The sequence below is a fragment of the Zeus faber genome (assembly GCF_960531495.2).
Source record: "Zeus faber genome assembly, chromosome: 3".
NCBI classification, from domain to species: Eukaryota; Metazoa; Chordata; class Actinopteri; order Zeiformes; family Zeidae; genus Zeus; species Zeus faber.
The window spans coordinates 4,343,757-4,356,420 of NC_137190.1; the positions used below are offsets into that span (position 1 = coordinate 4,343,757).

Here is a 12,664-nt window from a genome sequence, read left to right on the forward strand (position 1 = left end):
CTTATATACCGAGCAGCGCCGGCGTCTTCGTCATCCTCATCCCCGGCCACGCTCGGATGACCCTGCCCTCCTAAAATAACTTGTGATGGAGTGAAGTCCCCCGGACCTGATATCACAGAGCCCCGCCCTCCCATGTGTCGTGTTCCCACTCGGACAATAGGAAACAAAGCCGTCGAGCGGCGGAATGCACCCCGAGCGCTGCGCCGTGACGGGAACCGGACTCGTCATCGGGCACCGTCCCGGCGCTGCTGGATTCAAATGCAGTGAGAGAACAGAGGGTGTTGGGATATGACACGGCTGTAGAAAGGTGGTGTCTGCAGGTCATTTAACACTTTTAAGACTGACGTCAAAGTCATTTAAGACGGATTTTTGGACTTATCTCTTATTGGTTAAGGCACTATAAAAGCGTTATATTTGGAACGGAGGTAAGGACCTGGTAGAAACAGAGCACACAATGAACCAGATGATTCTGTGAAACGTTATCATCAGTTTCCTTGGGTCATATGGCAAAGTGAGGGATTAGGAAGTGGAATAAATCAAACCAGAACTTCAGACAAGTAGGTGCAAGGATCTTCTTGGATTTCTCTCTGTGTGTAAGTAGGAAGGCAAGTCAAAAGTGAGTTCATCCAACTAAACAGAGTGAGGTTCAGCTGTAGGTTTGGGTTTAAGAACACCAGAGATGCAGACTATTTTTAAACATTTGGACTGAAAGACAAATGTTTATTTTGAAATTAAGATTAAAAGGTCAAATTTAAGACCATTTCATGACTTTTAAGACAATATTTTAAACTCAAAGACTTTTTAAACACCCGTAAAAATGAAAATAGACAGGACACTGACAAAACATAATTAAAATTTAATCATTTTTTACCATTACATTGGCATTGGAAATCTTATAAATTAAATTTAAAACAAAGGAAATCAGAACCAGCAAATATTTTTCTCAAAAATTCCACCTTTTAAAGGATTAACAGTTAACATGTACATTTGTGCAAAAACTGTAATTTTACCAGTTTTCACAGATAAAAAACAATACAATACTTTCCATTCAAACTGGTCTTTCAGTCGACGACTTGTTTTCCGTTCAGGTTGAGGTTGCATTTGCGTCGTTGTGGCACAGACAGAACATTCAATATGCATATAGTTTTAAACATGAAAAAACAACATTTTGGCATTTACGGTTCCCACGTAAGCAGAATCTAGTCTCCAGGATAAAAAAAAATACTGACAATAAGAATAACCCAGCACCATTTGGTAGAATACATTGAAAAGAAGCATCCAAACACTTATTGTATGAGAATCAGGTGGACGTGTAGTGGTCAGAGTGGGATCTTCTCTCTCACAGAGAGAGAAGATCCGTTACCACGGCGATCACATATGAGACGTCAGGATACAGTAAAGGAAAACGTACGACATGACCAAGCCCTAAACTACAGTACAAACATCACACGAGGTGCATCCTGTGTATCCATGGAAACGAGGCTAATAGGGCGTGGCCTTGCAACCCGGGCTGACGTCCAGTTTCCTCTGAGGGATGTGAACACTTTTCGGGGCGCCGGCTTGGACGCCCCCGCTGGTCACCACGGTGGCCAGAGGTGAGAGGGACACCGGGGTGTGGAAGAAGCTGTGTTGGGGAAGCCCCGCCCCTTTGGGCGTGGTCATCACAGGCTGGAAAACAACAATGAAAGCTATTAAACAGGGTCATGACAAATCAACTCTCTTACCGGCATCAGGCCCTTTTAAGACAATTTTTTTGACAAATCATCTGTCTTACTCAAAGTACAAGTAACCATGTGAGTACTACGTATTTGGTACGGAGGTGAGTATTATGGAGTGTATTAGCAGTGATTTCTTAAGGACCCCTCAGTTTGATGTGTATTAGGTCACAGATGCAGTTTGATATGATTTAGTGTCTTTATTAGGGAGATAACAGTGAATCTAGGAGTCAAACAGTCATCATTGTACCTTCTCTACTGGTGCCAACCTCTTGTAAATTAAATGGCGAAGTTTAACTGTTAATCATTTGTCTGGGGACCAGACAAGAACCACTGAACTAGATGACTTGGAACTGTGGTGTTGTGGTTTTAGAACACCAGAAATGTTGGGGCGCATGCAGAAGAACTTGACCTCATGAATTAAAATTTAAGACGAATGACATTTCAAGGCCCAATATTTGTAGAATTGAATTCAAGACTGGTTTGGTCTTTACCTGCTGCATGCTGATCAGGGTCAGTGGTTGTCCAGGCGCCGCGTGGGGGGACATGGGCTTGACGAAGACCATGCCCCTCTGCTGCAGCCCCAGCAGCGGGCTGGTCAGGCCTTCGCCCCGGTCGGGGGTCTGGGGGTGGGCGTAGGCGGCCCCGGGCCCTGCCGCAATGAGCCCCAGGTTCTGCAGGGTGAAGTTGAGGATGGCCGGGCTGGGGCTGTGGACGCGCTGGAGGGGCGAGGCGGCCGCGTGCAGGTGGAGGCCCGTGGGGGTGAACTCCAGTGCAGTGGGGGGTCTGGAGCCTGAAGAGGGAGGGATCACATGACGTCGGTTAGCAAACAGGAGCGCTGCGGCGAGTCCAGGATACTCTGCTCTGGGTCCCCGGTCCCTAATCTCTACCTGCAGTTGGTGTCTTGTAGATGTTGTAGGTCGTGGCCTCGCTGGTTTCTACCGTGGCGCCCTGCAGGTCTTTGTAGCTGAGCAGGGGCTGCTGGGAGATGGGGATCAAGTAGCCGGCGGGCACCAGTGTCTGGATGGAGAGACCAACAATCTTAGACGTTGCACAATGACTCAATGTGCTAGAAATGTGAGTTGCTGTTAGGAGTAAAAACAACCTGGCTTAAAAAAAAAAAAAGTTTATCTTGTACATAGTATTATGTAATTAATATTGAATCAAATAATGAGTTCACAGAGTGACAGATAATCTGTCTACACAATTTTGGAATAGAAGATTCTTTATTCGCCACACGGCACACACACAACACACACACAACACATGCACTCATGCGGCGACGGCGACCAACAGACGCACACATGCTTTCGAATAGTGTCTGGTGAAACTCATTCTCTGCTTTTATCCCATCCTGGCTTGTCTTTCCTCCGGGGGGCAGCCAGGAGCAGTGGGCAGCATACAGCGACGCCCGGGGACCAATTTTAAACGTCCATCGCTGGTCAGACGACGATGTTCTGCATGCTTTTGGTGGGGGTCCTTACTCATGTTAGATGGAGGAAACCCCATGTGAGCACAGGGAGAACAAGCAAACTCCACACGGAAAGGCCCCTAATTGGGAGATAACCCTCCAGGGCACGGTGGCAACAGCGCCCCAGGCAGGAATCGAACCCAAGACCTTCCTGCTGTGAGGCAGCACCTCACTGTGCCACAGTACACTGTGTATTATATTGAATAGTGTCAGATGAGGGGGGCGTGGTTAAGCCACGTCTGCAGTGGATGGGGCTGGCTTGGCTGTGGCGGCGCAGCTTTTCCGGGTCTACTCAATCAGCCTCTTTAGCGCTGATTGGTCGGACCCGGTTGGGAGAGATGTTCTGTCTTTCAGTGGAGAGCGGAGGGGCAGGACGCGGAAACGCCAGCGGCGCCAGAGCACGTCCACTAAAAGCAAACTCTGCTCATGCCCTTATGTTATGCTCCTGTGTTGCCAGCAAGCCTTTCTGTTGCCCGTTTGATTAAACTCCTCGCCATGTCGGCGCTCCACTGCCAGAATGACTCCGTCTCCCTCCCTAGACCTGTACATATGGGTAGAGACTCCCACAAGTGGCGTAGTCGGCACAGCATACAGAAGCGGCCAGGCGCTGATCTGCTGGCTGCCCGAGCACCTCGCAGACCTGGAGGACGAGCAGGACTTCCTCCGCTGTCAGCTAGAACACGTCCTCACCAGTGCGCGTTCACTGGGGGACGGAGCAAACCTGCCGCGACTGGGTGCCCGGAGGCACCGTCGCCGTCTCCTGGAGACACAAGCACCACCTGGACGAGGAGTGGCGCGAGCGTGCCGCGACGTGTAGCTGTCCCGCCGCCAACTAGGATCCAGGCGGAAGACCAGCCCAAAAACCTGGAGGGGGCCGGCCGGGGCTCCGCCTTGCTCTTTGGTGCTGCACGAAATGGGGTCCCCTATCTGTCCCCTGTAACCTCCCAGGGCGGCGCCGCCGTGGAGCCACAGGCAACTGCTCAAATGCCTGGGTAAGGGTACTGGCGCTGCAGATGACCCGAACACGTCCGGCGAGACTGTCCCATGATGGAGGTCGGACAGGTGATCGGGGTCGCTGGTTTGCGGGCCCCTCCCCCGGTCGGGGAGGGACCTACAGTGTACCGGTAAGAGTACAAGGGGGTAGACATCAGACTTTGCTGGACTCTTGCTGTTTTCAGACCATGGTCCAGCAACGCCTGGCTGACCCGGGCTTTTTTGGAGGCTTCACGGGTGGAGATTCGGTGTGTGCATGGGGATATTCACACGTATCCGGTGGTGTGGCTTTAAATTTGTTAACAGGGTAAAAAGGCACAGGGTGAAGGCTGCGGTTAGCTCCTGCCTGTCGCACTCCCTTTTGGGTACGTATTGGCCAGGGTTTGATACATAAATTAAGGAAGCTGGGGGAGCGCGCTCAGGTCGGTAGGGAGATGTGAGTGTTGCGCGGTGATGCTGAGGAGTCGTTAGTGGTTGCTGCGGGGTCAGGAGCGGAGGAGTTTCCCCGGACCCAGTGGTCTCTTCCACGGATGATTTTCCGCTGGAACAGGGACAATACCCTTCACGGGCCTTTGAAGGGATAGATAAAATCGATGGTGTGCTGATGCGCCTAGACGTAGCGCTCACTCACCCGTATTTTCCGCTGATTAGGGACAGGTTTTATTGAGTGAGCCGTGACACTCAGTCTGGAGAGGAAATAACCCAGTTGCTGGTGCCAAAAAGGCTCCAGGGAATGCTCTTCCAGGCGGCCAACCATAACCCGATGGCGGGGCTCCTCGGACACAATAAAACTGCAGCGAATAATGGCCGCTTCTATTGGCTGAGCATTTGGGCAGATGTGCCTAAATGGTGCACTGCTTGTCCTGCGTGCCAATTATTCAAACCTCCGGCTACACCAACTGCGCCTTTGAGGCCCCTTGCCCTCGTCGGGCCGTTCGAAAGACTTGGTATGGACCTCATTGGGCCGTTAGACCGCAGTGCTCGCTGGTATCGTTTTGTGTTAATCCAAGTGGATTATGCAACCCGGTGCCCCGAAGCAGTGCTCCTGCGCAGTATTACGGCCAAAAGTATGGTCGCTCCTGTGTTTCAGGTCATCTCCCGAGTTGGGATGGGTGGACACGGGCCGTTGGGGAGGTCGATTGTGAGGTTGCACAGTCAGACAGGGGCGGGGCGACGCAGATCTATCACCTGAACCTCCTGAATCAGTGGAAGGAGGCAGCGTTCGTGTCTCTGGGCCACCACCATGATCGAGGGGGACGAGTTGGGGCCGGGGGTTCCAAAAACGACCAATTCCACCCCGGCCCTTTCCAGTATGCGGCCATGTTACAATGCCAGTTTTCTGACGTTGTCTCTCCCTGCCGGGCCGCACGTCCCTCATACACCGCCACGTGGAGACGACCCCAGGTGTGAAAGTACGCTCTCGGCCGTATCGCCTTGACCGAACATAAACGTAAAGTTGTGCAGGCAGAAGGCCATGCTGGACATGGGGGTAATAGAGGAGTCTACAAGCGACTGGTGTGGTCCCATCGTACATGTGGGTACGCTTCTTTTTCGCTCTCTTTTTTGAGCGTCAACTACGCAGCTGTTACATTACGTTTGTGTCCGGCACAGTATAGGGTGTGTAAATTTGACCTGCACAGAATCTGAAAATATATCTGATCGGTTACGGCAGATCAAGCTGAAAATCAGCCGATTGATCGGTTCTTCTCCGTTAAAAGCGCTTTATTTGTTAACATTACGGTCACATTTTTCTGCTTATTACTCCCGCACTTCCCATTTTACCTTAGCCATGCAGCGTCGGTGGATAGGAAAGTACAGCTGCGATCAGTGGATTTGTGGATCTTTTTTTTTTTTTTTTTGCGTAGTTTCAGCTGACATTTTATCACCGACAGGTTCAGGTGCAGCACACATTTCTGTCATGGGGGTTGGGAGGGTGTACCAGAGTAAGAGGCTCACCTCGGCGTGCATGTGTCCAGGCGTGAGCGGCACGGCTCTGAGGGGGGTGAGCCCTGCCTCACCGTCGGAGCCGCCCAGCTTGTCCTCCGTCTCCAGGAAGGTCTCCACGCTCTGCTCCATCGGGGGGGCGCTGCCGGCCGCCGCCCCCCCGGGGGTGTTGACGAACTCGGGGTCCAGGTGCAGCGCGCGGGGCGGGGGGCGCCGCGACTGCAGCCGCCGGTGGTGCTGCAGCCGCCGGTGGATGTCACACATTGTCGGGGAGGTGTCCTGCTCCAGAGGAAAGAGAATAATCTGTCTTCAATCTTGAATCTAGTCATTCCTTTAGATGTGAGATTAAAATATCAACGGTAGAGCTGTCACAATTGGCGCTTTCACATCAGTTAACATCAGGAAAATGAACTGTCTGTTCCAAGTCAGCAAATAACTCTTCTGCCATAGGTTGACAATAAAATGCCACCAGTCACAAATGAACTGGAATAGTACTAATAGTAGTATTATATAATATTATATAATATATTATATTAGACTGAAATTGTTCCATGAAATACTCTTCTGCATTGCTTGTTTATAACAATCCTGAGATGATAAACTGAATAGTAAGCGCCAATTCTCATTTTGTATAAAATCTCAATATATCGACATGGAATCACAATGTGAGCCATATCATCATCATTATTGGATTGAATCGTGACCCTCCGTTTTGAGAAATCATGAGATCCAGCGCTACGATCCAGGGTCCTTCACTGAATATTACGGGATGTAAAGCAGCGGCCGTACCTTGTAGCCGGAGTCGCACCTCCTGGCTTTAGAGGGGCTTCCCTCGCCTTCTGCGTCCGAGCGCTGCCGTTTCGTCGCCGCAGGGGGGGCGCCGGTGGGGCTGTGCCCGATCTTGTCCTCGAACGTCATGGAGCGCACGGCGAGGCTGGTGGGCTGCGGCCTGGCGGGGGGGCGCAGCTTCAGAGCGGGGGGGTGCAGGTAGACGGCGAAGGGCCCGCTGCCTGGTTGCTGCGGCAACAGCACGGGGATGAGCGGCGAGCTGTGCGCTGGGATGTAGGACATGGCCCCCGCTACAGGGACGGGCAGCGATGGTGTGTGGCCGACCACGGGTTCATGGATTTGAGCCGGAGCCTCGGACAGTTTGGCGGAGGCACGTCCTGGGTGATCTGTCGAGCCTCGCTTCTCCGTCCTGGAAGAGAAAACAGTGAATCGCAATAATTTAAATCCCAGAGGAGAACTAGTCTCATATCACTTTATCGATATTATACCGATATATCATCCAGCCCAGCACATGCTGCCAAACTTACTGCTGGTCCAGTTGGATCTTGCAAATCGCAGCGAGCTGGGCCATTTTGCTGGGAAAGTCACGGCTCGACGACTCGCCTAAATCGCCGTGGCAACAGACACAAAAAGGAAGTCAAAACACCCCACACGACTTCGTCCAACAAAGCAACACATCCTACTGGTGTATGAATGGAAACGCCGGTGCGCTCACCGAGGTCGTTCTTGAGGGGGCTGCTGGGGGCCGAGTTGATCTTGCGCCGGTCGTCCTGGATGCTCTTCGCCATCTTGATGAGCGACGGGTGACGCGTGAAGCTGCACTTCCCGGGCGGAGACGAAAAGAGGTTTTTGGTGCAGTTCCCCACAGAACCGCGGGGTTCCAGCACCCGGCTGACGACGGCGGACGGGCGGCTGAACGCGGCGCTCACCTGGTCTGAAAGGAAACGCAAAGAGGATCGTCTTCAGGGGACATTCATGCCAGACATAACTATTCCTGGCGTGAAATAAGGCTGCTCTGGTACCTTTGACTTTGGGTAGTTCCACGGGGCCGATCCACTGAAATGCCGGTTTCCTTCCCCACTGCTCTGTCACGTGCACCTTCTGAATCAGCTTCAGGCTTTGCAGCACGTTGGCGATGTCGTACAGACGCCGCACTTTGGCTGGAAACAAAAAATTAAAACATCAGTCTGGTTATCTAGGACCACGGCCGCGCTTCTCACATTCAGCCAAATTTTGTACAGCAGTTAGGGCTACATTAGGGATTAGGGGCGTCACGATTCCGAACCACGAAGCCACAAGCAGGTCCGCGATTCTCCCCTTACTTTTGTGGCTAATATTGTCTGACATTGTCGCCATATTTGGGCGGTCAAGATCCTCCGGTAAACAAAGGCAGTGTGCGCTGGGGAGTGCGGGCCCCTCTGGAGCCAAACCGACTTTCAAGAAACTGGGTCCGGAGTTGGGCGAGTTGTGGTCGTCTCCGGAGGGGTCCGCCGCACCGCATCCCTCACCGCACACGCCTACCAGCCGATCGTGACCGCCCCAACGCGGCGGATACGCAGACGCATAAGGTGAGAGTTGACGACCGAGCCGATCCCATTTTGGTACAGGCAGAAGACAAGACACAGGTAGTTATTTGCCTTTCACTACCATCGTTCCCCTCCTCCAAAAACAGAAAGTAGTGCAATACGTAATGTATTATCCTAAAGTCCAGTTTTGCTAAAGCTCTTGACTGTTTGGCTGTGTTGTTTAAAAATTCACATATTTTTTGTTATTATTCAAAGGAAAGTCACTTATTGAGAAACAAGTGTTTCTATTTGCAAATCAAGACTCAATCATTAACAATGGCAGAGCCGTCGGTGTGAAAATATACAAATTTTTAAATCGAAAATCGTATCTTGAACCTAAAATCGAAATGTGGATTTGGAGAACCGTGACGCCCCTATGAGTGATCATATTAATGCTGTGAAACAGGGGTTCCCAAACTTAGTACTACTTGCATTTTCCAATAATTTTAATAATTTTCCAAACATCTTTTCTAACAGTTTTTCTTGGGAAACTGATTTCCTTCCGGACAGATTAGGTTTTACCTTCTACTCTAACCCAGCTTTAACCTCCCACACACACACACACACCACAAACAACCGCTCGGCGGCGTGTGCTCTGCACTCACTCTTGAATTTGCTGGTGTCCTGATCGGCCACATGGTCCTCTCCGATCAGGATCTTGGCGGCCGCCTCCAGGCTGACCAGGCGAGGCTCGGACACCAGGAAGAGCATGACAAACTTCTGGCTCATCACGCGCAGGGACTTGTCTTTCCGACTGTTCACAGAAGCTGTGAGGAAGGACAACAGAAAGCACGCCGCTGCTGTCGTCAGGGTGTCTGCAGGTACCGGAGTTCCATATAATACTTTTAAGACCTTTTTTAAGATAAATGGTAACAGAGTTTAAGACTTACTTTCTGAACTCATCACCTCTCTTATTCGGTAAAGTATGGAACGGAAAGAGTACACATTCAGTTCAAGGCAAATTAACTAACCAGTACTTTTTTTTACACTGATTTTAAGGTAGGTAAGCGCAAGGATTTTCTTGGATTTCTCTCTCCACGATTAAGTATAAATTACACTATAAGTAGTAGTTAGTAGAAATATGTGGATAAATAGAATGAAGACAGCAAAAATTCTAATTTAAGACGAATTGCAAACTGTCGCAAACTGAAGGACCTGCGGTGGTAACATAAGCACAAGTCTGGATTCAAATTGGTGCATTTGAGGTCTAGCATCAGTAAATTATCCACACAATACATTCCATAATAGACCAGACCTCTCGACCACCCTCACCTGCTCTGAACTCCACACCCGGAAGCTCGATGAAGAGCAGCTCTTTCTGCACCGGCTCCTCGGCCTCCAGCTTGGCTGCCGCCTCCTGGTTCTCCTTCTCCTCCTCCTCGTCGAAGTTGGCGAGCTGGTCCAGGACCCGCTGGCGGATCTGCTGCATCTGCTGCTTGTAGCGGTTCTCCTCGCCCACCTGCTTCAGGATGGCCAGGGTGCGGGTCAGGTTGGTGCGGCCGTGCCACGTGTAGCGGTTCTTGGCGAAGCGGCTGACCATGTGCAGGCTCTCCAGCACGTTCATGATGTCGTAAATACGCCGGCGCTCCACGTCTGCACAGGCGGGAGGGAACGGAATTCAGGATTGAAATCAGGGACGACAGCCATTTAAAAACCATTAAAGGAAATGCCACATCAAGGCGCTCAAGATCAGGTTTGCAATCTTCCAACTAGAGCTGTGCGATGTGACGATACATATTGTAAGAATATAGAGAATCGACTATTTTTACAAGTTTCTATCGCTTCGCAAATCAGTGTCAGAGATGCTTGATCAAATGTTTTACATCATTTGGAGTCACGATCCTTTACATTATCTGCACGTGAGGTCCAATGTAAAAAAAATAAAAATAAAAAATCTCAAAGTACACCATTCCTGGATTATTACAACATTTGGCCGCAACAACAGCGGGCGACTACAGAGCCAAACCAAAGTTCCTATTTAGATGCAGTTTTAACATGTTTGCCGATCACGTTTTAGTTCATCTTCAATTTTGTAAATATGTAAAGTCGGATTTTGAGACATTTCTTCAGCTTATTTTGCCTCTCCTGTGAATTTGAGAGCCCTGACAAGTGCCTTCCTGAGCTGTGCCGCACCACAAATAGGTTTTACCATGTCATTTTAATAAAAACGATAATAATTGAATATACAGAAAACACGTTACACAGTATATTGTGATATGTATTGTGATGGAGATATGAGACGACCTACGTCCGGATAGAAGATTTTGGCCATATAGCCCAGCCCTGCTTCCAGCCCGTACTAAAATGTTGGTTTCCATCATTTATAACTGTTCATAGCAACACATGAGAAGTTGCAGCGGAGTGCTTGTTTTCTCAGCGGTAATGCATTCAGCGAGGTTGTGCTATGAGCAGTTATCAATGGTGGAAACCAACATTTTGAGCATAATAGCGGGTTTATACATACCAAAATAGCAAAGGAAGCAAACATTGTTAATTCGACTGTTAACAGTAAAAGTTTGCATTGCTGCTAATGTAAAAAGAAGAAAAACAGCCGACGTACTAAGTTCAGTGGCCACGAAGTCCAGGCAGATGTCGTTGTTGAGCGCAGGGTTGGGCTGGTCGGGATAGCGAGCGAGGAAGCGGTGGCACAGCAGACCCAGGCTCTTGTTTTTCCTGCTAATTAATTTCTCCGTCTCCTCGCCGAGTTCGGTGTCCTGCAGAAAGGGGAGAAAGGAAAGGTCGGATCCGAGAGGCATGCGGCTGGAGATCCCTGCCTGGGCGGCCGGTGCACACGAGGGAGGGGCCGGTTCTGTGCTTTTTATTACCTGTGTAGTGTCGAGGGCTTCGTCGGCGTCCACGCACAGCTCCTTCTCCCTGTTCCTGATGTCCGGACTAGCAGCACTGATCAGCATTTTGAGGTTTGAGGTCGGCGTCCAGGGCTCGGCAGATCCGACCTCTCTGCCCTTTGTCGGCGTCGTGAGGGGACCCATGTTTGACGGATTATCTCCTGGTAATGTACAGTGGCCCGGCCCTTTGCTTGATGTTTTGGTTGGAACTTTGGGCCCTACAAAAACATCACACTGTTGGAAGGAAAATGGCGAGAGGGAAAAACACAATGTGATCTGGGCTGTAAAAGACGGTGCGACTGAAAGCAATGATAAGAAATGTCTCGATAAGATGCCAACCTGAGAGGTAGGACCGCACTTCTGGACCAGCTTTTGGGACTCAAGCATATTTAACAGAATCCACCTTGGGATAAGAATACATCGTGTCTTATTATCTAGACATGTCACCATCAGCATTATAAAAAAAAAAACAAAAAAAAAAAAACACACAGTACTTTTATCTATTTATTCTAATCCACATGTTGAAATTGGGTAGTTCATACTATATAATTATATAATATTATTTGAGAAGCATGTCATTCATTTTAAATAATAATGTAACAAGCTGCCGTGTGTCTTTTAGCGTTTTTATTGCTTGATAAGTAATAAAAATTCGAAAAAACACAGCACCTACAAATTGTATTTCTATTCATGACAGTTTTATTTATATTGTCGACGGATTAATTTCGAATCACAACAGTATTATTATTAATTATGACAGTTTTACTTCTAATAATTAGTTAACTTTCTAATCACAGTCAACAGTATTATTTCTGATAATTCGTTTCATTCCAATCACGACAGTGTCATTTCTAACTATTCAACTTTTGTTTCTAACCCAAATAAATCCGCGGCAAAACTTCAGCGTCCGCCGCGCTCCGCCCACTCAGACGCCGCGGCCAATGGGAACGCAGCACGAGCCAGCGTACAGGAAGTGGCGGACCGTCCCGCGCAGGTAAACGTTTTAAATCCTGGCGCGAAACGATTGACACGGCGGCGCCGAGTTAAAGAAACCAAAAAAAAACAACAACACACACACATCGGCGCTTTCACACCCATGGAAATATTGTTATTAATCTTTAGCGTCCTTCTCTACCTTCAATCCCGTAAATCCAAGCTTCCACCTTATAACGTCAGTGTCGCCGTGTGTGTGTGTGTGTGTGTGTGCGCGGGACACGTATTAAAGTAGTGACAGCGGCACCAAACCGGCATAAAAACATAAAACTACACAACAAACAAATATAAATGATGAAAATAAACATTTGACGTCGGCCACGATTCAGCGGGCGGGACAAGTTGAGG

General features: G+C 49.4%; 1 protein-coding gene across 1 annotated transcript; it reads right to left on the minus strand.

The window, feature by feature from the left end:
* Positions 1-1,482: 1,482 nt before the first annotated feature.
* Positions 1,483-11,467, minus strand: e2f8 (E2F transcription factor 8; the record flags this gene model as incomplete). The annotated part of the gene is made up of 12 exons (XM_079997956.1): positions 1,483-1,668; positions 2,210-2,508; positions 2,606-2,735; positions 6,136-6,402; positions 6,913-7,321; positions 7,440-7,515; positions 7,628-7,846; positions 7,935-8,072; positions 9,083-9,244; positions 9,750-10,070; positions 11,038-11,191; positions 11,303-11,467. 12 exons carry the CDS (start codon positions 11,465-11,467, stop codon positions 1,483-1,485), a joined length of 2,526 nt encoding a protein of 841 aa, XP_079854082.1.
* Positions 11,468-12,664: the final 1,197 nt, after the last annotated feature.